The sequence below is a fragment of the Diadema setosum genome, chromosome 5 (assembly GCF_964275005.1).
Source record: "Diadema setosum chromosome 5, eeDiaSeto1, whole genome shotgun sequence".
Classification (NCBI taxonomy): domain Eukaryota; kingdom Metazoa; phylum Echinodermata; class Echinoidea; order Diadematoida; family Diadematidae; genus Diadema; species Diadema setosum.
The window spans coordinates 41173764-41200272 of NC_092689.1; the positions used below are offsets into that span (position 1 = coordinate 41173764).

A 26509-nucleotide genomic window follows, 5' to 3' on the forward strand; every position below is an offset into this window, starting at 1 on the left:
GCAGTCAAAAAGTTTTGGTGCACACATCAGTGGCATATTTGGAAAACTGTCTATGTCCAAAGTGTAGCCACAGTCTACTGGTATGCATGGGGGGGGGGGGGGGAGCGAGCAGGGAAAAGGCGTGGGCGAGTGTTATCACCACCCTTCCCGTACGAGGGAGCTTTTGCCTTTTTAAAGTTGAAATTGAGATATCTCGTATACGCATATTTGATGGAATATTAGAGGGAATAAAATTATATGGGGGAACTGAGCGACGAAAGGGTTGATTAAAAGGGGATATTCCCCTTGTACATGAGGGAACTTTTTTAGTTGTCGGAATAAGTGATAAGTCTCAGTATTATTCAGATTTGTAAAAAACAAAACAAAAACCCAACTGTAAAAGTGTACTAAGGCTAGGGAAAGGGGCACAGAGGGGGATGGGGTATCCCCCTCCCAAACAAGAAATGTTTCATTTTTTAAATTGAAATTCAACGATCTGGTGCACACTTTGCGTGAAATATAAAAAAAAAGTATGATATTACTTGATGAAAGGTTGGAAGGGAGACCCGCTTCATGTACATGCATGCAGTATACACGCAATTTTTTTCCACCTTCCGAATCACCGGTCCAAATCTTGGGGGGAGGGGGGGGGGGCGACCGCCCCCATCGCCCCCCCCCCCCCCCCCCCCTTCGCTACGCAAGTGCAGGTGCAGTGCATGTCATTGAATCCTTTAAACAGACGTTGATACACAGTTTAATTTGACTTTTGTTTTGTTTTGTTTATAATCATATATATATATATATATATATATATATATATATATATACATATTTAGCTGAAAATTAGTTTGTATTCTACCTCTTTAGATTACCTCTTTGATTACCTCTTTGATCATATGAAATTTTCTTGTGATTACCTTTTTTTTTAATTCACAAGCTTGTCTTAAAGGTTTACTTTTGTTATACAATGTTATATATCATACACACTGTATCTGCATGACTTTCAATTAATGTTGTTCGGTGCAATTTTAAGGTTCAACTTCTCAAGATGTACACTTTATTTCCAAGTTTTAGAGGGTTTCAATTAATTTTTCTTTTGTAAATGTTATGTCTATGTGAAATTGCCAATATATAATTGTGGTGGGTTTTTGTTTTTGTTTTGTCGGTTGTTTGTTTGTTTGTTTGTTTGTTTGTTTGTTTGGCTTTTTTATGTGTCGTATATCTTATAATTGCAAGTCTATGTTCATTTTATATGTATTTGTGGGTACATAATAATTGGTTGCATTTAGGTTCTCTAAATTCTTTGCAGTTCAGAATACTGTCATTCATAAATTACATGCACGTGGACCCCTACGGAAATCAGTTTTGCTGATGAAGGTGTTCGCTCCTATGATATGGAAATGAATTTGATTGAGTTCAAATCAGTTTCAGTACAGATATATAGTCTTTTTGATATTTTTTTGCCCGTGTATATATCTGTATATTTGTTCATTGTGTATGTGTGTGTGTGCATATGTGTAGGCATGTGTGTAGGAATGAGTGATGTACCCAGTGATAAAGGAATACATGTACATTGTATAAAGGGGAAGAGTAGTTTACATTGTAATTTTTATGAAATGTGCGTTTACAATGTACACCACATCTTTCAAAGAGGTTCTATCACACCCGTTGCGTATTTCCAAAGTTCAAGCATTAAGAAAAATGGTTTTCTTCAGAGAAGTGATGTTTATAATGCTATTCCAACAAGTTGAAAAAAGCCATGCCACTGGTATAAGGAAAATATGTCATCATAATACGTCAACTTATGACATATGCCTAGAGTTGAGAATTTCTGGTTTGACGTCAAAACATTAATTTCAAAATATTAAATCGAACATCATTTACGGGCATTTTGTTAAAATTTTAGTAAGATTTTACAGTTTGGTAATAAAAGATGGTATATATATATATATAGCAATAGTAAAGTCACAACAGAGGAATGCAGGGAATGCATTAATAGCCAATCTTGATTTAATGAATAATCCGAATTTTCGAGGATCCTTCCTCTTCTTCAGGGATGACAGTGCGAATATGCACAATGATTATTAAGAGTGAGGTGTTACTACCCTGCTAGTGCGCGCAATATGTGTAACCAAAACAAAAAATAATAGATAGTAACAACAAACGCATGTTGTGCGCTTATGAGTGTCATACTCTACGTCATAATAGAGAAGACGTCACACTTGGATTGCGCACGCTGCACAAAAAGATCATGAGACAATAATAGCAATAATAGAAACGTCATAAAGGCAATGAAGTTAACATGGGCAATATTTATATAATATTGACTGGCCTCGAGGGAGATACCAGTTCGACTCGGGCAATATTCTTTCAGTGCGGGCAATTATTATTTATGTGGCATCTCCCTCAAGGCCAGTCAATATCATAATTATTACCTATCCCCTAGGTAATTTGAGAAAATATGTGAATACGGCTATACACTATGATATAGATCATGCCACATTTGACTACCTGTAGATCATCAACATGTCGAATAATTGAAAAAACGTTCATCAATGTATATCATTCAACTCCAACTTCAAAGATACATATGTAGTTGTAACAGGCGAACTTCAAACATCTGAACGCTTTTACTTTTTATTTTTACTTCTGTTAAAATTTGGAGAGTTGTAGAAAATTGCGCTGATTAAACGCGGAAGTGGCACCAGAAATGTTTGTAAAATAATGAAACTGAACAGTATATCAATCATGTCCTTTCACTTCGTCTCCTATAATGATAAGCTTCAACAATATCATTTCAAAACCTTTGGAGACAATTTCTACTTATGTCCCCTCACTGACCACGCAATATCAACAAGGTTATCATGACAATTTGCACAATCCATACCAATATTTCTCTGTGGAATACATGGTTAACGTGCTGAATTCCAACGCGACAATGGAATTCATTGAGACGTATCTGTTAATAAAGTAAATAAAATCAATAATAAAAGGGTTGTTAAATGCTCTTCCTTCCAGAGAGGAATGTAAATGTGAGAACAGCTAGCTGGTGCTAACAAAACGTTGCAAGCACGCGCTGGTGAGATGAAAGAGGACGCTGCTCAAAATGAAAGTTTCAGGGTCCATTGAGGGTGAAGACAAGTCATCGTTGTGCCAGGGAGGTGGAAGAGACCACACCTCCCTGGTTGTGCCATGGACCTGCTACACACATGGACTATGAACGGAGGGTCTTTCTTTCATCCGACCTGCACCGCCGCCACCTGATTATATGTGCATCTTGATAAGTAGGCCTACATTCAGATGTTGGGCAATGACTAGTTAATCGTTCATCGTCACTGTCAAAAGAACCGTTTACCTCATTTCGCTTTTATTTCGCTGAGGTGCCTTTCCAGACCTAGCTGCCTTTAGAAAATCGACAGTGATAAGGAGCAGCAAACCTCAAATCATGACAAATTTCGTGTCACGAAATTAGTAATTACTGAAGTGGACGCTTGTGGACGCGCATGTAACGTTGCTTAATCAAATGTTTGTGGTAAGACATACATGTCGTCTACCAGTTCATATCTATGCCTACTAGTATATAATGGAGAGAGGGGGCAGGGGATCATTACAGGTGTAGACCATTGCAATAATGTGGGATTTCTCCTTACACTTGTTTCTTGAATGTACACAAGACAAGACAGCAAGAAGCCGGCGTATACGAAATTCGATGAGCGGAATATAATTCGTCTCTGTATCGTACAACTTAGCGACCTTTAGATTTGCGACTCGTGCTCTAGGACGATCCAGTCTCCTAAGTTGGACAACGGAAACAGCTGTCTCACGCATGACGGTGTAGAACAACATTTTCTGCCTAATTAGTGTCGTCTTTAATAGCGTTCACGAGGCAGCTGATCTAAAGCTCGCTATGAGAGAGTTTTCGCAAACACAACGCGGCCGGTAGTTGAGCGTGTCGTGTGCAAAATTTGCTTGCCTTCTGCGTATGATCAATTCCGAGAAACGTCCCGTCCTAGTGAAAACGAGTACGGTAATTCGCCAAAATAGTGTTCGGTCCCGACGGTGGGCAGGAGTGAACCAGCCAGCCAATCAGCGATCTTGTCCCCACGCCTCTGTCCTAACAGGAAAGCGAAACTACTAAGATATGGGGACGGGAGTCAGATTACTTCCGCTTTCCCTCGGTCTTCCCGTCGTTATAGCGAAAACTCCACGCACCATTATACGCGAGGGATCGCAGTGATGCCATTTTCGACAGTGTGTGTTGTTGAACTCAGGTGAAAGGAAGAAGGAACCAGGAATCATGCTACCCAAGTGGGATCCTTTGCAGGTATGAAAAGAACATTTCTCAATGCATACTATAGCACTTTTTTTTTCCATGTGTGTGTGTTTGCGTGTGTGTGGGTGGGTGGATGGGTGTGCGGGCGCTTGTTTAATTCTGTGGTTAGATAGAAAAATAATCGTACAAAAGTGTATCATTGTGAAATATTACTCTTTTACTAACAGACTAAGGGTTTAGGTACATATGAAGAGTTTGTTTGCAAAAACCGATAAGTCCATTTTTGAAGATTTTGAATTATGGTCTCTGTCATAAAGTACAAAATAATACCTTTGAAATGATACATTGGTCACTACATATAAAGGTATATTTTTGAAGTTATGGTCAAAAGAAGCAAAAATTTTCTGATTATTCTCTTTATTTTTCTTGACCTTTAATCACAAATATCTCCATTTGACAAATATGGACTTATCGGTTTTTTGCAAACAAACTCTTCATATGAGCATGTATCTCTCTCTATTATGTAATGTATACATATATTTTGACTATGTTTATATCTTAGGATGTCACTGATAGGGAGACACTACATGATGATTGTTACTATATCAAGGAGACACTAAAACTCAAGGAGACAAATTTGTGTATTATATCACATTCAATTCATGCTTTAATGCCGAAAAAAAAATGCTTAATACACGTTGTCCGTACACTGTTTCCAAAAGCTGGATACAGAGTTATATTATGTATCTATGTGATATATACCAATACAGGTGTGGAATTGGAGATAAAGTTCTGATGCTGCTGCGCCTGTGTTTATTTTCTTTTTTTTTTCTTTTTAATGCCTGTGAATGTGAGAAGAGACTTCCTGAATATTTAAACGTGCAGAAGGTGTATTATGTGCAATATGATGCGTATGAAAGTAAGCTATTTTTAGCTTGTTTTGATGGTCATTACATATCGTACTCACTCACTATATACAATGACGAGTCGCCTCATTGTAATTAATAATGTTTTTCATTGTCTTTTCACTCAGGCATACTTTGGAGTGGAGCTGGTGCTGACTTCAGTGTAAGGTTATGGACGTGGCTCATTCTTTCTAGACTTACCCTGAAAATCTTTGGCTTACCTTACCTTGAAATGAATAAACAATTGAATTTAATTTAATTCAATTGAATTGAATTGAATTGACTTGAATTGAAGTCTTTGGCCTGTTCAAGTTGACTCTGATAATTAGAAAAAAAAAGAAAAAGCGAAAGTTTCATTGAACTGCACATAAAGAACAAAACCAGTGATTGGTTTCTGTGAACAGTGATAATGCAAACAGCATATTCAAATCAAATGAGGTATATTAAAATCCCAGAACTTCTAAAACAAATCCAGAGCCCTACTCACTATATTATACTGTATTTAACTGTTAAAACTGTCTCATATCGTCTCATACTGTCTCATGCTTACAGTGTTGTTAAAGGGGTTTATTTTGTTTTCTCTTTAACATAACAGATATTAGACAGTAACGTCGAGGTATTCCCACAATCTTTCCCTCGTAGTATTACCATAATGTATGGCGCCGCAATCCAAAATCCAGGTTATGTTTCGTGCTTGTACATACATATCATAGGATGCTCCTCGCCGGCACGATGGAAGGTACGTTCATTCTCATGAACGCCCTGACTCTTCAGTTCGCACTGGCGGCACTCCTTCTACCAAACTCTAAGAACTGTGTTACCATGGTAACCAAACATTCGATAAACAGCATTTCACTGAGGGAGGGAGAAGTCCTTTCACATACTTTTTATTCTATGAATCAGGAAATTCTTTATATATATATATATCTATATATATATATATATATATATATATATATATAATTTAGTGTGTAATGGACAAAGATAAATGGAGTTCACAGCAAAGAATAAAAAATCAGATAAATCACAGAAACAGGTAATAAAGGGGGAAATATGCAGCATAACGAAATGAATGCATAAAACATTACATATCAAATTACCCTGTCGGTTAACTATACAGTTTCAAATTAAATTTCAAACTTCCATTTTTGAAAATGAGTGGCAAGTTTACCTTTCTTTCTTGGAAACTCTATAGAGGTCCTTCTTTATTTCTTTATTATTTTAAGTAAGCCTGAAAAGATTCCAAAATAGAGGTTCATTCTGGAATTTGCAGATAATATACGAAATATTATACTTATTTACTTAAGATACATGTGAGTGCGTTTCTCTCCATGCCTGTTGTCATTAATTGTATTGTACAAGCGTCTACACAACGCCTTAATTTTGACGTTCTTTAGTTTCTCTATGCCATGTTTAATGTTATCAGCACTGATTTCTTTACTTGTAGATAATCAATAATATGCAAGAATAGGAAAAAGTGACAAAAATTACTTCCTATCATAAATTCACAGTAAACCTCATACAATTTACTTGATATTCTTCGCAAGACTCTGACACATGCCACCTTGGTAAAGACAATTTATAATGAATAAATTATGTTTTTGACAACGTCAAACAAAGTAAAGTGTAAGTATCCCATTTGTATATGTGTATATACATTATATATATATATATATATATATATATATATATATATATATATATATATATATTATATATATATGTATATAATTATTATATAATCATATAACGTTCGTGCAGTGTAACTGATACCACAGTTCCATGAAAGTTTACGAAACTGCTGAGAGCCATTCACTCTGTATATTTATACATTCTTGTCCGGCAGTGATGTTACTGCCATCAATGTTGGCAGTAACATCACTGCCGGACAAGAATGTATAAAAATATTGTTAACAATGTTAAACACCACAATAACAAATTGTCTGTTTTCCTGTACATTTGTGACAATTCTGTCGAAGGCACACTTCTACTTCCTCGCAGTCTTTTTTAACACTAAATCTTACATAAGATAATTCAGAGGAAAAACAAAAGGCGTTCGAAGGGGTTTTCTCTAATAAGACTTATGGTACATTGATTATTGAAGACTGAGACGATAGCAAAACACATTCCCTGAATCTATCTCTGCCATTTTATTAGCTGTTTCACGTCAATATTAAAACATTTCTCTCATTCCACTCCCCGCCCCAACCTTTTCAGGTGTTCATCTACAACGTACTTTCATGCATCGCAGAGTTGGTCTGGATAATTTTTCACTTCATTCAGAGACAGACAGGTGATACATAGAGCTTTTAAGAGAAAGAGTATACCATTCGTAAAATTACAGCGAAAACTGCCAATAAAAATAATTGAGAAATGCTGAAGAGGTTCAAGAAATCCGTGGGAGATTTAACGGGTTTAGGTCACGAGCTCGACACCCGCTAGTCATACAGCCCACGAGTCATACAGCTCACGAGTTATACAGTCCACGAGTCATACAGCTCACGAGTCGTACAGTTCACGAGTTATACAGCTCACGAGTTATACAGCCCATGAATCATACAACAAAGGAGCTAGACACCAAAAACGAACAAGGCCCATGAGCTTGATATCAAGTAAAACAGGCCCACGACCTTCAGTATCTCGTCCATCAGCTCGACACTAGCAAAACAAAGCCCATGAGCTCGACACTAGGCAAAAAAGACCCGCAGGACCACTATTAGGCCGTACATCCTATTGACATCACGGGGCTTTAATGCACGCGTTGTCTGTTTGGGGGCATTTGTGTCAATCTCGTACGCCTTAAATGCGTAGTGTCGAGCTTGTCGGCTGTGTGACTCCCTCGTGGACTATGACTCACCCTTTTATAATGTCACGTTCGTGGGTGGTACGACCTCTGACTTGTGGGTGTTGAGCTAGTGGTGTATCGAGATGAGCGACTCTGCTTTATACCCCCCCCCCCAAAAAAAAAGAGTTAATTGGTAAATTAGCAACATCTCTACCGCTAAAGACTTCTTAGGTTAAAGGAATGTTACAGTTTCGGTTGAGATGGGGCTCCGGGTTTCCAACGGTTTTTTTAAATTTTTTTTTTTAGATTTAATGAGAAACCTGCCATGAAATATGCAAGAACAAAAGGAATATTCACAGTTTATTTGATGGAAAATGATTTTGAAATGGCTGAGATATCCTAAACAAAGCGATCCTAATAAAAGGTGGGATCCATCTTTTATTAGGATTGCTTTGTTTTATTTTGAGTTTTCTTATATCGCAGCCATTTCAAAACCATTTTTTTTTGGTCAAATTAAGTTTGAGTTCCTCTCACAATTGTGTGCTCTTGAACATTTCATTAAGTGGTTTCTAAGTATCTCGCTAAAAGTTGAAAGCTGAATCTTCACCTCAGCCAAGATTATACCATCCCACTAAGTCCCTGCATCCAAGTGTATTGACCTCTATTCCTGCCTTTTGGTCTGTCCTCAACCAAATCACTGAATACTTTTTGGAAATACGCATGATATATCTTTAAACTTTTTTCCTAAGTTGTTCTACACTCTGTTAATCCAATCTCTAGGGGGAAAAAGAATTGAAAGAAATTCCCAAAATCATCTCTATTCATACTGCAGCCATATCATCATTCTTCTGTAACACTTGAGCTGGGCAATAGCCACAGTCAGAAATGGCAATTGTCTTTCAATACTGACTCACTACGTCAAAAAATTGTCATAAAATTATGTAATATTTTGAAGACAAAAAAGAACATTATCGTCATGTTGTTGTAAGTGCAGGTAGTAATAGCAATGAATGGTAAGGCAAACAACTGTAATTGCTTAGCTTAAGTGTTACACGAAGATAATGGCTAATGAATATGATACCCTTGACTAATGGGGTAACCTCATTGTTCGAAAACCGCAACTCTCATTTATAACAGAAGTAATTCAGTATGTTGCAGAATATTTGCAATGAGGATGTTCCTTGCATTCATTTTTCTTCCATAATCCCAAGTTATGATATCACTAACTTTTCCCGTATCATGCATATAAATGAGAAATTCGCTGTATCCCTGAATATTTGTATTTTCTTTTGTATTTTTTCTATGTTTCGGTCATTTCTTGTACCCGTGCTCCTTATCTTAATCTTTACGCTCAATTCTAGGTGGGACCTACGTTTGACAAGCTTGCTTCTAAGTAGGTTTCATCATATTTCCTTAGCATCCATTCTCAGATTCCAACTTTCATAGTATCGACCACTATGCTCTATATGTTTGCAATACTTTATTATGCCTCCCAGCTGGATATAATGTATTGTTTCATTTTGTAATTATGTGTCATAGCTGAATATCATGTGTTATTTAATTTTGTTGTATATGATCTCTTTTTTTTTTCATTGATGAATATGAAAATAAATTGAAATGAAATGAAGTATAATTTTCCCATGGCGCAGGAAATATGTGGAAGCTTTGTATAGTAGGGTTACTGCATTATATTTCACTTTTTTCTTTTCGCATTTTTCTTCTCGTTCCTTTGTTGGTAGGTGGTGTACAAGAGGCGTTGGATATTGTTTCTAATGTGTATCCTTTTGAAAAATGCAAACAGTTACGATATAATAATGTAGAGTTTATATTCTTACGCATAACTATAGTCTTATTTTTAACAATTTGCAAGAAGTTTGAGTCATTTCTCTTCTAATCTCATTGTATCTATACCCCCCCCCCCTACCTAAACACACACACACACACTTTTTCTTTTCTTTTTTTTTTCTTTTTTTTTTAATGATATTCACCTCCTGGCTAATTTAAAGCAAACTCAGGTCTTGGTCTCAACAGGTTTCAGGATATAAAAATAATCTTAATTGTTTCAGACTGCTTTCACAATAAGACATCATGATTATCATGAGTAGGCCTTATAATGTTTGATATAGACCATTACATTGTAAATAATTATATGTGTATACATAAACAGATAAACAGATAGATATACACATATGTTATACACAATCACTAATGTTAACATAAAGGATTAATGTGCATGCGTATACACATGTAACTTCGGGATAGGATTCCCATCATTGTACATGTTAAAAAGAGATTTATAGAGTTGACTACTGAGTATTACTGAGTATTAGATGCAAACATAATGAGTGCACATGTGTACAGATTGTATTCCTTGATGTATATAAATCATTCAATTTGCAGGGCGTGCTTACTTGACGTTTTATCCAAAGTGGCTTTTGGAATTCTGATATATATCGAAAGAAAGAAGAGGCCCTTGAATGGCGTAAATGAGGGAAGGATAACAACACGTCTTGTGGTAAAGTCTTGCTTTCTGACTTGCTGTCATGTCTGCGATTAAATCTAGATGGAGGCTCTCGAAATCACATCCTTGAACAGTATAAAACGAAATGTGATGATGGAATTACATAAACTTTCGATCAACGCACTATCGGGTCGATGGACAAAGCATAGCACAAAATATCTTGCATAACTTACAACTTAATTCATTTGAATGAAATGATTATATAATGAGGATGTGCAAGCTAGAACTGCCCAAAAAGATGGCAATACCATTATATTTCCGAGTTCTTTAACGATCCTTTTTTTTTTTGCAAGCTGATTATACATTCACAAGGACTTAGTGATTTATATTCATGCTGCAGTTAGTTAGCTTTGTAGTCTCCTTTTGGAAACAATTGTCAACATGATTCTAAACTAATATGAACACTGTATATTATTATTTAATATTCTTGTTTATATCTCTCTAAGATATATAATGTTTGTTTTATGTTAAGTGATGTCTGGGGCAAATTATTTGTATAGGGCCCCATTTTCTCTCACTCCTTTCGTTCTTTAAAACAACAACAACAATATATAAGGCGGTATGGATGACTGAGGTGAGAAGCGTCTAGTTCGTAGCTAATAATATTTTACAGTGCCGCAGGTAAGAAGAAACCTTAATTTTGTATTGAACAGAAAAACACCTTCATTAGCGTTGGAGTATATGCTATATGTGATTGGATAAAAGATAGATTAGCTGATAATCTTACACGAATAGCTCTACATACTGATAATATGCATTTATACGTGCAGTAATTTAAAGGGGAAGGCTAGTAACTGATAAGTGGGAATCAGTGGAAATGCTGGGAGATGATTGTTCCAATCCTTATTGGATTCATTCAAGAGTTCTTTGTATACTCTATTGTTGTGTGAAAATGATTTGCTTCAGAATGGTCTCATATTCAAGTAATGTGCAGTTTAATGCTTCCAGGTTAGCGTCCCTGGTCAGTGACGGAGCATTAATCTGCACATTACTTGAATATGAGACCGTTCTGAAGCAAATTATTTTCACACAACAATAGATATACAATGAACTCTTGAATGAATCCAATAAGGATTGGAACAATCATCTCCCAGCATTTCCACTGATTCCCACTAATCAGTTACTAGCCTTCCCCTTTAAGAAGTTACGAAAACATAAAATTGTCGAATGTAAATTATATACGTCTCATTCATTCGTTTCAATTTCGTCTAGATCACCCTGAGTGTACAGCACGCGTTATCGGCGTGGTAAGACAGCATAGGAATTATTCTCATTTTAGGATTTGAATGATTCTCTTTCCCTTTTTTTATGGGGGGGGGGTGCTGGGTTTCCAACATGAATATTCCTACAGAAGTGAATTGATTCATTTCACACGATGTAAACAATTCTTTCTACAACATTCATCTTTGATAAATAAGGAGTGAAAAATCATGCACGTTTCAACATTTCTCGTCTGGCTATATATATTTAAGTGCTTTAAAATAAGTGAATACCAGTCCTTAATGTCATGTGACCCTGATTAGAGTAGACTAGTTCCAGTGATTTTTTTTTTTTTTTTTTAACTGCAAATGTTTCGTCTCCATTCTGTGGGATTCATGGCAAATCGCACATTTCTCCGCTGGGGAGAACAGTGTCTCACAGTGTGTTCACAATCATGTGTTCACATAGTCAACTATGTTAAAAGCCCGAATTTAACAGCGTGAAGATGACTTCACACACTGTGGCGTCGTTTTTCACAGAGAGTTCACATAGGAGTGTTGTGTTTCACACTGTGAATTGATGATACACAATGTTTTCACATCGTTAAAGTCAAATGCTCAAATTTTATAGTGGGAAGAGGTTTCATACTGTGGGACACTGTGTTCTTTGCAAGAATAATTGATTAGCATTAAAGAGTCATTGTACTAGACCATGTAGACTGTCAGTAATAAACATGCAATTTCTCAATCAACTAAACATCTTTGTTATCGTTGAAAACTGAATCAGTTGAAATCAGTTTTGTAGAATCAGTTGGATTTACACCACGTTTCCCATTGAGGAAACAATTACGTAATGCCATATTGAACTTTAAAGGCATAATTTACCATTTGCAGATAAAACACAAACCCAGCATTAGTGCTTCAAAGTAGTTCTAAAATGTGAGTTAGGGATAGGAGCAACCAATGTAAAAATTTGAAAGAGTATAATCGATGTTAAGTATTGTTGAATATACAAAATGTGAACAATAGTTATAATAAAATCTTTGTAGACAATTATGGTTTAAGAAGAAAAAATAGTGATATCTCCTCATATTTTAGGCTTTATTGCAACAATTTCATATGGTAGGATGTTTTGTAATACAACTGATCTAACACAAATGCATCAAAAGTGATATCTTGAACACTTTTTTGAAATCACTGCTCCAAAAGGTTAACAGGACCTTTAACAACCTACCTTCATGTGAGTCGTAGTTCATTTTATTTCTTTATTTGTAGTTCTCATGCTTCGGTGCATTGAAATTTTTCTCCCACTTTAACATTTTACTTCCTTGCCCGCTCGTCTCCATTTTGCCATATTTGTTATTCTCTATACGAGTACATACTGTATCTCTTTACCTGTTGTGCAATACTCTCACCTATCCCATTTTCTGATGCCCCGGTCTGATGTGTATTATGTCTTTTTTTTTTTCTTTTTTTCTTTCTTTTTTTTTCTTTTTTTTTAACATATTTCACGCATGCTTATCCTATCAATGTCATTTCATTTTTTTTTAATGATTCTAATATAAAGCAACCGTATCAGCCTTCGAGCTGCTGGATTGTTTTTATTTTTTGTTATACTTGCGCAATAAACCATATTGAATTGAATTGAATGAATTTGAAAACAAAAAAACAAAACAAAACAAAACGACCTGACGTGTACCCATAAACGTGAATGTGGGTTTCATAATCATGGTATATCAACGTTAACACAAGCATCGAGCTTGAAATGAAAAAGTTTATAATGCCTATGGTGCTGCTGTTACCCAATAGAAAGAAAAAAAAAACACGTGGAGTGGAGTTGCAGCGGGCTCAGTTCAGTAGAGGACATTCAGCACCATCCAGGCCAAACACTAGCTATACACCGGAACTACGTCAAAAATTTTTAATGAACCTGCTTTAACACTTTGTTTTGCTCTTATTCATTCGTTCGTTGTTGTTGCTTTTTTTTAGTGGCTGCCTGTACAATTTCATAGGCTTTGGATACGTCTTTGTTAATGGCTTAATACTGGCTGCAGGAGCAATACCCATCGCCATTGGAAACGAGCATGTTCTGTCTTACGTAAGAAATCAATTTATGTAGTATTGTGCGAGACAAGGAACATCATAAAAAAAAACGACACTAAAGGAAAAGAAACTGAAAGCAACAAATATCACAGCTTTCAGTGTATGGAACTTTTTAATAACAAAATTTATTTATTTAAAAAATTAACTTAAATAAAATGTGATAGAATGCGTGATACATCTTTGACAAATTAGTGTACAGAAAAAACCAAAACTTCATGTCCTGGGTTTTTTTTTTTAAAGGAAACCAAAACCCAAATAGCATTGTGGATTGAGTGAAAGCAGCAACATTATTAGAACACATCAGTGAAGTTGGAGGAATATTGGACAATCAATGCAAAAGTTATGAATTGTTAAAGTTTTGGTGTTGTAATGACTGGATAGGGAGACTACTTCAAGTTATGACATCTGTGGACAAAAATATAAAGAAAGAATACAGAAAATCCAACATACTTTCACTTTTTTTCTACCTTAATAAAAGAGCCCTTGACTTGCCACTTTCAGAAAGCAGGGTGAATAATTACTACCCTTAACAAAGGGTAGTACCCTTAACATTAACAGCATCAAGTTGATGGAATTTGTAATTTTTCATGAAAACATGATTTTTTTTTTTTGGAATTCTACTTTAACTTTCTTTATATTTTTGTCCACACATGACGTCATAAACTCTCGTTGTCTCCTTATCCAGTGCTCTTTGGGTTTTGGTTTCCTTAAACTGCATGTAAACAGGACATGGTAGATATACAATTGAATTTCAGTATTGAAAGTCATAATGGGGAATTTTAAATACTCCAATCCAATGGTCAATGTCTTGAAGTTTTGCTATGAGCATGTATATAACTGTATTATATCACTTCGTGTGTATGTGTTGTTGTTGTTTTCGTTTCCCTTCACCTCAGTTCAACATCTTCCAGATTTCCGGATTCCTCGTAGACGTTGAGTATTTATCTCTCAACAGATATAACTGTAAGATTATCATTCTTTACCGGAATGCCAGCTGAGAAGCAAAGATTTCATGAAAATAGCCACTTGTAACTTCATGCCTGTTCTCTTTCAAAACCAATTTTACAATACACACACACAACCCCCCCCCCCAAAAAAAAAAGTAAAAAAAATGGTTCATAATTTTACTCATTCATTATTCTCACGTTTTGCTACCGAGCGGTTTGGGTTATCATATAAACGAACAGCAACTGCTTTCAGTCTATGATATAGCCCAGTATCTTATACCAGGGATTTTACTAGGGCATTCGAACCCGTCAACCTCCCCCCGCCTCAGCCGGGGGTCCGCTTGAGCAAAGAGGAAGAAATGTGTAACAATATCTGGGAGTTGTAAAGCATAGATAAATCTTTCATCGGCATGTTGCCACTTACAGATTGCACCAACATTAAGAGAGATTTTGTTCTAGATATATTACCCAAGATCATTTAATTTTACTTCTTTTACGGAGCATGTTAAAAAAAAAAATATATATATATATATATATATATATATATATATATATATAAATTATATATATATATATATATATATATATATATATATAAACATTATTTAACCACCATGTCGTGGATCTCTATCTCATCTATGATTCGTAATATACATGAAGTTTGTCTGCCCCAGTTTCGCAAAAAAAAATTAATTAATTAATTTACAAAAATAAATTATGTCATATAAACCATGTACTCAGATTGGCTATTTTGGGTAATAAGAATTTAGTGTGACTGTTTTAAGCTTGATTCGATGCAACTTTATTTGAATATATGTACATAAATAGTGTGTACATTACGAATCTCCCTTTTGCCTGTTTTGTCAAGGTTTTTCGACCTTTAATCGTCCAGGTTGAAGGAGCGTTATTGTGAACATTCAGACCACAAAAGACAACCATGTCCCCGAATTAAAAAAAGAAAAGAAATAAAAAATGCTAACAATGAGAGGAAGGACATCTAATTAAAATTTTCTTTCCGCTATTTTGACGGATTTGATTCGTTTCATTTTATTTTCCTTCATTAGGCGATTCAAATGAAGGAGAAAACTGCGTTCTTCAGATAATCGGCCTGGTGTATCCTTTAAAAGCATGATTCTCTTTGTAAGAATTAGAATGCAGCAAAACAATTCACTGTAATAGTCATTGATCAGAGCCGGCGCAGTGTTTTCAAAAATGTGGGGGCCCACTTCCGGGTTTTATGAGCTAACAAGCAAAAAAAAAAAAAAAAATGGTCCTCAGCTCATCTCTCCCCGTCCACTTCCGGGTTTTTTCAGCTGACAAGCAAAAAAAAAGAAAAAAAAATGGTCCTCCCATTTCCGGGTGTTATAAAAAAAAAGGTCTTCGGAGAAAACACATAACCTCACCGCCGCCATACGTCAAGATCTCTATATTTCTATTTTAGTGCCACTTACGTACTTCCGGGTTGAAAAAAGTGTGGGGGCCCAAAGTGCTGACACCTTATGTATTCCTTTGTATGGTGCACAAAAACTGTGGGGGCCCGAGCCCCCAACGACGGCCCCACGGCTGCGCCGGCCATGTTGATAGTGTGACATAAAGAGAGTATGAATATGCCAGGTTTGGAGAGAATTACATCACATTCTTTTTTACTCACCGAATCACTTGAAAGTAAAGCTGTCTTTGCTGGTTTATCGAGTACACTGTGCTGTTTATGATCCTTGACCAGGTAGGTAATCGGCTCGTGTAGATCGTGTAGCATTAACGCCGCATGGAAACTTGGCAGCAGCATTGCCCTGCAGCTATACTTCAGCTAGGACTCGAACCGCTGCAGAGGCTGCGGCCGTGGATGCACAAGTACAAGACTGAAGCAGGCCCACTTGAGATGACCTTTGAAACTGTTACAGTGATCTACCATGTCTATACGGCGCGAGCTGCGTCACTGGGCATCCAGAATGTACGGCTCGCACCTGTAAATAATAATGGAATATCCCTGACCGCATCACAAAATCGTACCTAAGATACTAAAAAAAAAAAAAGAAAAAAAAAATGAGGAAAAAATCAATTAAAAATCAGAAAGGCAGTTTGGCAGAAACTGAATAGCTGCAGATATTAAGTGTGAATTCCTCTACAAACTGCATGTTGGCTGTAAGATGACTGCGTTTCTCATGGAATTTGAAGGGAGTATTTGATTGGGTGCATGTACAGAAAATTTGTGATTATTTGAAAAAAAAAATCGTAGTCTTGCTTTCCGAACCCTTGGACAGAGTTTGAGCTGAAGAACCCCACTTGGAAATTTGATGGATGAAAGGGTATAGGCCTACTTCAATTATTCACGTTTACGAAGATGAAACATCTCATTTCTCCCAGCTATTTTACAGATTTTTTTAAAAATTTTGAGTTGTACCACACGTCTCTATGGGGAATCATCCGTGTGAGCCCTGTAACCGTTGTTTTTCACGATTAGCTCCAATTCAGACACAAAGGGGACACTAAGTCAAGACCGCGTTGGCTAAAGGCCTGTTATGGTATGATCGGCGGTCCAATTTGTCAGTTGTCTTGGATGAGGGCACACACAAATGCCACTGATAGTTCTGAGCATGAGAAAGAGCATACTAGTAACCAAGGAGGGGTGCAAGGGTCGTGGAACTTTTTTGAACGTGTAGGGGTGGGGCTTCAGAGCAGGGTGGGTGTATTATAATTAATGGATTATGGAATGTGTACATGCGCCAGCGTGCGAGTTATTTCTCGTTTTGGCGAGGAGAGTAAAATGTGTGATTTCTTCTTTTTTTTGTGGAAACACAATTGTGTTCATGCATATTGTGTTCGTACTCCTTGTGCTTCTCTCGGGAATGAGGACCTTGTGAAGAAGAATTGAGATCTCAGTTTAAAACTGATTTATGAATTAATAGCAAAATAGCCTTATGAAATGAAACCAGTCAACAATTATAATTCATTAGAGATGAAAAAGTAAAGTACTGTAGTTCTAAGTCAATTGATTGTGACATAAAAACAAAGAAGTACATGATTGCGCTATGAAAAAAACAAATAAATGAAATATAGGTATTTAAAGGAATTGAATTGATTCGAAAAAAAAAAATATCAATGATGAATGCAATTTCATGCTTGCTTTGAGAGAGAATTGACTGGAACTTAATCTAAACAAAAGTAAGGATGCTATTCCACAAATTAGGACTATAATGTGTTAAGGATTTGTAGGCCATTATCATTCGTTTTTTGTTTTTTTTTTATTTGTGAGGTGAAAATTTCCAGCATTGCGTGGTGGATAATATGAAGGAAGCCTGTTATTCAAAAATGAAGAATCTTTCAAAGATGGGGAAAGGTGTTGGTTGATATAGTTAAACATTAAAAACTACAACGTAGAGAGCGTTAATACCGGTCACATTGAGCGAGTTTCACTTTTGAAATAATACATGAATTAGCCAAATTAGGATTATGGGTATTTTGCTGAATATCTACGAGAACTTTACAGTTTGATAGTAAAAGATGGCAATAGCTATTTTGATCGTAATGATCAAGATATCAGCATAACATTTATTAGACCAAGAAGCACAACATTTACTTACTTTACACGGGGAACTATAGTTTGTGTAACATGGGGTGATATAATACACTGTTTATAGGAACAACTTTTAATATTTGGTTTTGTACACGATAAACTTTGTTCATTTTGTCAAATAAAAGGAAATCTTGTTCACGCTTAATCTTAATGTGTCAGAGTCAAGCTGATGTGGCAGTTCCTTATTGAGAATTTAGGTTCGGTCAAGTTAAAGAATATGAACTGGGTTTTTTGTTGTTGTTTTTTTCCATTGCAAGGTATATGAAATAGAATGAAGTGTATGATTTCGTTGATATTTTTTTTTTTGTGAAATTTAGAATATTCCAGCCAAGAGTAGAAAATTCATCTTCAAAGGAAAAATACAGAAAATTATCTTGAATTTTACAGAGGAGGAAAAAATGTGATAAAAGCAGGAAAGCTTAGGTAATATTTGCAAAATGAGAACAAAATAAAGATGCAGTACATATATTTGTTAATTTTGAGGGCTTTTTTTTTTCCAAGGTTAGATGTACATCTCGATTGTTTTTAAAAGCATATCTTGTTCATCTTTTAATTTTTCTTTACGTCCGACGTCCGGCCCTTTTTTTTTTCCTTTTTTTCTTTTTTGGTTTTTGGTTTTTGGTGTACTTTCAGGAAAAGGTAACCATGGTAGGAACGTATATAATGTATGATTATGCATTTTGTGGATAAATCAAATCAAATCGAACCAAAATCAAGTAAGCAACAGAAAAAAAAAACTGTGAAAAAGTTGTGATATGTATAATGTACACAGATGTATAAGTTTATCTACTGAAAGTTCCAGTTAAGCTGTGAATAGCTTTTGACGATTCACATAATTAAGATAATAGTCCAAGAGCATTAGGTCAAAAAAGGCTTAAACCTGGACATTTTTGGTAACAAGCTGATTTTTTCAGGATAGGTCCAAAAAAATGTCTAGAATAACATACTAAAAGTCCTCATGAATCCTCTTTGAGCGTTTTCCGCAATCCAAGATGGCGTCCAAAATGGCCGCCATTTCCAGAAATTCTTATAACTTTTCAACCAGAGAACCAAAATACAAAATTTAAATGTCTAAATATATGTTTTGAAGCATGAAGAACTCAATAAAACACATATCAAGAGATTTTGATGCACGCAAGTACGGTAATCCAAGATGGCGTCCAAAATGGCCGCCATATTTTGAAATTCTTAAAACTTTCCAGCCAGGTAACCCTAATACAAAATTTAAATGTGTAGATATATGTTTTGAAGGATGAAGAACTCAATAAAATACATATTAAGAGATGTTGACGGACATAAGTACCGTAATCCAAGATGGCATCCAAAATGGCCGCCATATTTTGAAATTCTGATAACTTTCCAGCCAGGTAACCCAATTACAAAATTTAAATGTCTAAATATATGTTTTGAAGGATGAAGAACTCAATAAAATATATATTAAGAGATGTTGACGGACATAAGTACCGTAATCCAAGATGGCATCCAAAGTTGCCGCCATTTTCTGAAATATTTCAATTAGGCAACCCAATACAGAATTTAAGTGTCTATGTTTCGAAACATTTATAAAGAACTCAATGAAATACATATTAAGAGATGTTGACGCACGCATGTCCAGATTAAACCGCTCGAGCTCTTCCTAAAATGCAAAATGGCGTGCAAAATGGCTGGCAGTCACAATTTTATCTCACAATAAAAATATTATGTAAATAAATGTCAGTATAGTATATAAGAAGCTTTTTATTTACAAATAGTTCTTATGAGTAAAGTATACAAATAAAACATTTGGATGTTAAACTCAAGGAGTGTGTCCTTGTTTCGATAGAAACATTCACCATCAGATATGTTGCTAAGCAGAGAGCCTACTAGATCTTTTTACCACATGCTCTATTTTCGTCACCTCAAGCACATGATATGAAAATTTAGTGCTAGCCCTTTTTTATTACCAACGCATTTGGTGTCTACCATGAGGTGAGTTACATTTGAAACTGTCAGTTATCACTCAAGAAGTAAAAACAATTCTTTCTGATGTCTGTGCTACATAACTGTTGAAAATTAGTTTCTTCATGTGCGACAAAATAATGTGTAATTCATCAAATGACAGTGAATCTCTTTGCTGCAGTGTATTGCTCCACCTTAAAACAAAGTGTCTAAATTATCTTAAGGTGGCCTATTCATTTCGTGTAGATTAGGTAAAATTATATTACAGATAGAAATCAGAGAATGTGGCACTCATAGTTATTGGTACATGGAGGAGGAATAATCCTCTCCCACACGAGGGATCTTCTTTTTTTTACTCGAAAGTGAAACATAATAGTGCAAACGTTTGGTAAGATATTGAATTGTTTCTATCAAAGAGTAGGAAATATATAAAGAAGTTTTCAGGGAAATGGGCAATATATGGGAGGGGGTGGAAGGGGATCCCCTCCCCCCAACATGGGGGAGATTTTGCATTTTCAGACTTGATATTCAGACATTTGATGCACCATATTGGTGAAATATTAATTTTTTGTTTCCATAAAAAGGAACAAAAAGTTATGTAATCATGGAAGTGCGCAGTCATAGGGATGCCCGCTTCCACACGAGGGCATAATTTCGTATTTTCAGACTTGAAATTTACAGACCTGTTGCACCTATTTGGTGAAATATTTGATATTTGTTTTCTATTTAACGCTGGAAGAACGAATTCAGGAAAGTCGGGGAGGGGGAAGTGTGTGGGGAGAATACTCCTTCCCATACGATGAAGATTTTGGCATTTTCCCATTTGAAATTCAGAGATTTAGCACACTCTTTTGGTGAAATATCTGAGATTTGTTTTTGTCCTAAAAGTAAGAAAATATATATTACTAATGGAAATATGCAGGGGAAGTGTATAGGGTGATGCACCCTCCCACAAAATGGAGGTTTTTTTGTGTTTTCTTTCAAGATATACGGGTTTTATGGTGCACAATGTTGATGGCATACCAGATTGTTGTTTCTATTAAAAAGTGTAAGTATAGAATAAAGAATAAAGACTAGTATATCCAAGGCAATGAGCTGGTAGAGGATGTGGGGGGGGGGAATCCCTTTCGACTGGAGGGAGTTTGGCATTTCTATGATCATTAACCGGCCTAGTGCACCTTTGGTGTTATATTGATTGTCCATCCTTAAAGAGTAGATAATTCATTGTCTCAGTATCCCCATCCCCTCCAACTCCAGGGAGCTATTACACTTGAATTGAAATGAAAATAATTATATCATTTACATACATTCGATGCAATATTTGGGAATTGTTAATCAAAGGGATATTTAATTTATATTGGGGAAGTGAGCGGTGGAAGGATTTTGTAGGAAGGGCAAATTACCCTTACTTTTGCATTTTGTAAGTGAAAGATCTAGTGCACACTTTTTGATGACATATTCGGAAATGTGTTAATCTCAAAAGTGTACGAAGTCTATGGAAAGGGGCCGAGCGAGGGACGTTTTGCATTTTTATGATTGCAATTCAATGACTTCAGGATGAATATTTGGAAAATAATGATTGTACAGGTCACACCTTTCCCCAAGGGTGGGGGGGGGGGGGGAATGCATCCAAGCGAACCTTTACCACCAGACCATCTGAGTTGTTGGATCTCGAAGATTATGTTAAATATCTTTGTCTCGTGATAAACAAACGGCGGCCATTTTGGGCAACATTTGGTTTTCGCGAAGAACTCACGTGGTTTTATTTGTACTTACCTGCTTCAAGATCACTGAATAAGTATTTTGTTGGGTTCCTTATGTCTCAATAAGTGCGCATCGCGGTTACGTAGTTGCAGGGTTATGAGAAAAACAAGAAATGGCAGCCATTTTGGACACCATTTTGGATTTCTGAAGTGCTTAAATGCTTTATTTGTGTTTCAAAATCTCAGAATAAGTATTATATTTGGTTCCCTGTGACTCAAAACGTATATTTCGACATTACAAGGGTGTACAGTTGAAATCTACTTGCAAAATTATGAGAAAAAAAAATCAGGAATTGGCGGTCATTTTGGACGCCATCTTGGATTACGGTACTTATGTCCGTCAACATCTCTTAATATGTATTTTATTGAGTTCTTCATCCTTCAAAACATATATTTAGACATTTAAATTTTGTATTTGGGTTACCTGGTTGAAAAGTTGGCCTTGAGTGGCCTTGAGTACCATCCGTAACGATATTGATTTTGTTTCATGTGTGTTCATGTTCGTTTCCTTGTTCTGTGTGTGTTTCATGTTTCTCTGTACACATTCCGTTTTCCTTTCTTCTTCTAGGTCTGCATACCCCCACGTAGCTGCTGAGTCAGGTCCAGGCGAGAAGCCAGTTATTAACTCACGAATGTTTTATTATAACCATGGCTAACATAACAAATTTTGTTTTCAATTCCTTGAATAGTGATGAATTTTATGACACAGTAAGGCATTCTGAATCTGACCATGCAAATATTACTTCCAGTTTGTATGAAGATTATATATCCAATAAATACAATACCTCAGCACAAGAATTTGAATATAATTTCGACTCAAATGATCCAGTTCAGAGTCCATCATGTGTTTATTTGACTGAAAATCAATATAAGAATCGTATTATGAATACAGTCAATGAAACATTGTTGTTAACTCACTTTAACATACGCAGTATCAACAGAAACTTTGACAAGTTGCGTTTACTCCTAGAAAACCCAGATCAAAAATCTTGCTCCATCATAGGGCTAACAGAAACATGGTTGAACTCCAATATAAGTCATTTGTTTTCTTTACCCGGATTCGAATTTGTATTTAGAAATAGAAACAACAAAGTCGGTGGTGGAGTTGGTTTGTACATCTCGAAAAAAATTAAATATATTATACATGAGGAGATCAGTGTTATGAACGATAAACACGAATCCCTTTTTATTGAATTGATAAATCCACATGGAAAAAACATTGTGATTGGCGTAATTTACAGACCCCCTCGGTCGAATTTGAATGATTTTCTGACATATATGCAGGATTTAGTACAAAATCCCATTATACTTAACAAAGATACATTCATAATGGGCGATTTAATATTGATCTCATGAAATGTAATTCCCAAAACAACCCACAAGAATTTATAGAAACATTAATGTCTGCTTCGTTTTTACCATTAATTTCCAAGCCTACCCGAGTCGCCAGTCAATCGGCTACCCTCATAGACAACATTTTTCCTAACGTTCTTCCACTTCCTGAGTCTGGTATCGTCCTCTCAGACACCACTGACCATTATCCTATATTTGCCCAGGTTCCAATTAAACTGACTATTAAACAAAACAACTATCACAAGCGACGTAAGATTACTGCAGATAAGCTTACAAGTCTCCAAAACAGCCTTAAAGAAATCGACTGGTCCTTTGTATACAACACCACCGATGTCAATTTGTCTTATGACTACTTCATATCTACTATTACCTCTGAAATCGATAACCATATTCCGCAGCGTAACATAAAAGATAGATATAAGCAAATTCCAAAACTCCCGTGGATAACCCAGTCCATATTAAGATCTATAAATAGAAAAAATAATTTATTTTATAAATACAGATGCAATCCTACTGAAAAAAATAAGAAAAAATATGTTTCATATAAGAACACACTCACCACATTATTACGTACGCGGAAGAAAAACTTTTATGTAAATCAGATAAATAAATATTAAAATGATATTAAAAACACATGGAAAATATTAAAAGATGCTATGAATACACCTAACAATTCATCCAATATTACTGAAGTTCGATGGGGCGATGCCTCCAGCAACACTCCCGCTGGCATGGCTGAAATTTTTAATGACTTCTTCTCTTCAATTGGACAAAATCTTTCTCAAAATATTCCTCTTTCTAGTAAAACTTTTACTGATTTTTTAGATACACCTAACTCCAAAACTATATTTTTTGACCCTACATATAAAGAAGAAATAGTAAGGATTGTTGCCAATTTGAAAGAAGGAAAAAGTCCTGGCCACGACGGAATTGATAATCACCTGATAAAAAACATAATTCCTCAAATAGTGGATCCCTTAGTACATATTATCAATTCATCGCTTACAACTGGCCATGTGCCAAATAGCATGAAAATTGCGAAAGTAATTCCTATTTTCAAGAAAGGGGAGAAGGATGATGTCAACAATTATAGACCTATATCTTTATTATCTTCTATCTCCAAGATTCTTGAAAAAATAGTTTACATCCGGACAGTACGTTTTCTTAAAACCTGTGGCATATTTTCAAATGTTCAATTTGGATTCAGGGAAAACCACAGCACAACACACGCATTACTCGCCCTCATCGACAAAGTCACACACGCACTTGACACATTTTCACACACGATAGGTATCTTCTTGGACTTCTCCAAGGCCTTTGACACGATTAACCATGGAATACTTCTCGCAAAATTATCCCATTATGGCATACGTGGAAAGGCCTTGGAGTGGTTCACGAGTTACCTATCAAATAGATCCCAATTTGTACATGTCAATGGTTTTGATTCTCAAAATAAAACGATAACATGTGGTGTCCCACAAGGGAGCTTACTAGGCCCGTTGTTATTCATTATTTATATCAATGATTTTCATAGATCCTCGGAGAAACTATCATTCATATTATTCGCGGATGACTCTAACCTTTTCTTTTCCCATCCCGACCCAAATATCTTAGCAAGAACAGTAAACGAAGAACTGAAAAAGGTTATACAATGGATATACGCAAATAAATTGTCACTTAATATTCAAAAAAAAAAAATTTAGGCTTTTTAGTAACTCTTTAGATAGCCTCCCGGGCAATATATCATTTGATACTACTCCCCTAGAAGAAGTTTCTACTTTTAAATTTCTTGGTGTTTGCGTTGATAACAAGCTTTCATGGAGGAATCATATTGATAGCATATGTAAAACTATTTCACGAAACATTGGCGTAATGAACAGATTTAAATATTATCTTCCTTCATGTGCATTATTAACTCTTTACTCTAGTTTGATACTACCGTATCTAAACTACGGGATTCTTGCTTGGGGTAATACATATCAGATATTACTTGATAAACTTTTTTTATTGCAAAAGAAAGCACTCAGAACTGTTTTTAACCTAACTACACGAGAACATACAGATCCTTTGTTTTTTTACCATAAAATACTAAAAATAAAAGATTTGTATGTGTTTCAACTTGGTCAGTTCATGTTTAATTATAACAGCAACTTTTTACCCAAAATATTTCACGACTCTTTTCATCGAAACAGTCATGTACATAACTATCCTACGCGACGATCCAACGAATTCCATCTTCCATTCATGAGAACAGTACATGCCCAAAATACATTTCTGTATACCGGACCCAGACTTTGGAATAATCTAGATAATAGCTTAAAAGACTCACCCTCATTCCTCACATTTAAATACAAATTCAGAAAACATTTGTTATCTACTTATAATTCTAGATAATCTGAATTAATTGTTTTAATTTATGCTTGAGGTTTCACCTGTCCTGATGTCGCAGCACTTGGCGTGTTCTGTATGCAGACCTCTCTTCTCTCTTTATTCTTCTTTCCTCTTCCTTCCTGTCTTTGTTCCTCGTAGACTTGTATTGTCACCGTCTTCTCTCTTCTCGGTACTGTCTCGCGTCGTATATGGGTGTGGGTAACTGAATGTCTGTACGAGTGTGTCGTTCTTCTTATATTTTCCCGGTACACCAGTTCAATGAACACCGTCTGGGCATTAGCATTGATACTTATTTCCTATTATTGTCGAAGCCAGCGTATAGCTATATTTTTACAAACGACTTAAGTAATCTATATTTAATATAAATGCTGTAAGAAAATAATAAAACAAACTTGAATAATATATTGCTTACTCATCAATTATCTAGGGATCCACGTCCTACAAGCTTTGCTTTTTTTTGGATCGCTATTTTCCAAAATTGAAGTTATTTTCTGAAAGCTCGCGAAGTATACATGTATACGCATCGTTCCTTCTGATTATTGTACATATGTTGATGTATATAATTTATTTCGTATATTACATGAACCTTTTGTAAAAGTGTAGACAATATCATTTTATGATATGTATACTTTGCATTACGTTTTGATTTTCTTTGATTGGAAATAAACTATGATTGAACTTGAACTTGAACTATGATTGAACTTGAAAGTTATAAGAATTTCAAAATATGGCGGCCATTTTGGATGCCATCTTGGATTACGGTTCTTGCGTGCATCAA

The 26509-nt window shown here is 35.6% G+C and overlaps 2 protein-coding genes and 1 long non-coding RNA gene across 3 annotated transcripts in view; all 3 read left to right on the plus strand.

The window, feature by feature from the left end:
* The window catches only part of LOC140228291 (small ribosomal subunit protein eS24-like), a 109186-nt gene that overhangs the window by 79421 nt on the left and 3256 nt on the right, over positions 1 to 26509 (plus strand). The gene's annotated exons all lie outside the window — the stretch shown is intronic.
* On the plus strand, positions 5872 to 11714 carry LOC140228398 (uncharacterized). The gene is made up of 5 exons (XM_072308616.1): positions 5872 to 5982; positions 7375 to 7450; positions 9682 to 9718; positions 10343 to 10457; positions 11676 to 11714. The coding sequence occupies exons 1-5, from the start codon at positions 5872 to 5874 to the stop codon at positions 11712 to 11714; spliced, it is 378 nt and encodes a 125-aa protein (XP_072164717.1).
* Positions 13745 to 17167, plus strand: LOC140228290 (uncharacterized). Its single transcript, XR_011901227.1, has 4 exons — positions 13745 to 13760; positions 14662 to 14728; positions 15777 to 15825; positions 16457 to 17167. It is a non-coding gene; the product is annotated as an uncharacterized lncRNA (long non-coding RNA).

Excerpts from the sequence above, each read along its gene's own strand:
- LOC140228398 (XM_072308616.1), top strand. The coding sequence starts at position 5,872 with ATGCTCCTCGCCGGCACGATGGAAGGTACGTTCATTCTCATGAACGCC. Across the intron at positions 7,451-9,681 it reads CTTCATTCAGAGACAGACAG|GTGGTGTACAAGAGGCGTTG; the intron begins GTGATACATAGA and ends CTTTGTTGGTAG. Across the intron at positions 10,458-11,675 it reads GGATAACAACACGTCTTGTG|ATCACCCTGAGTGTACAGCA; the intron begins GTAAAGTCTTGC and ends AATTTCGTCTAG.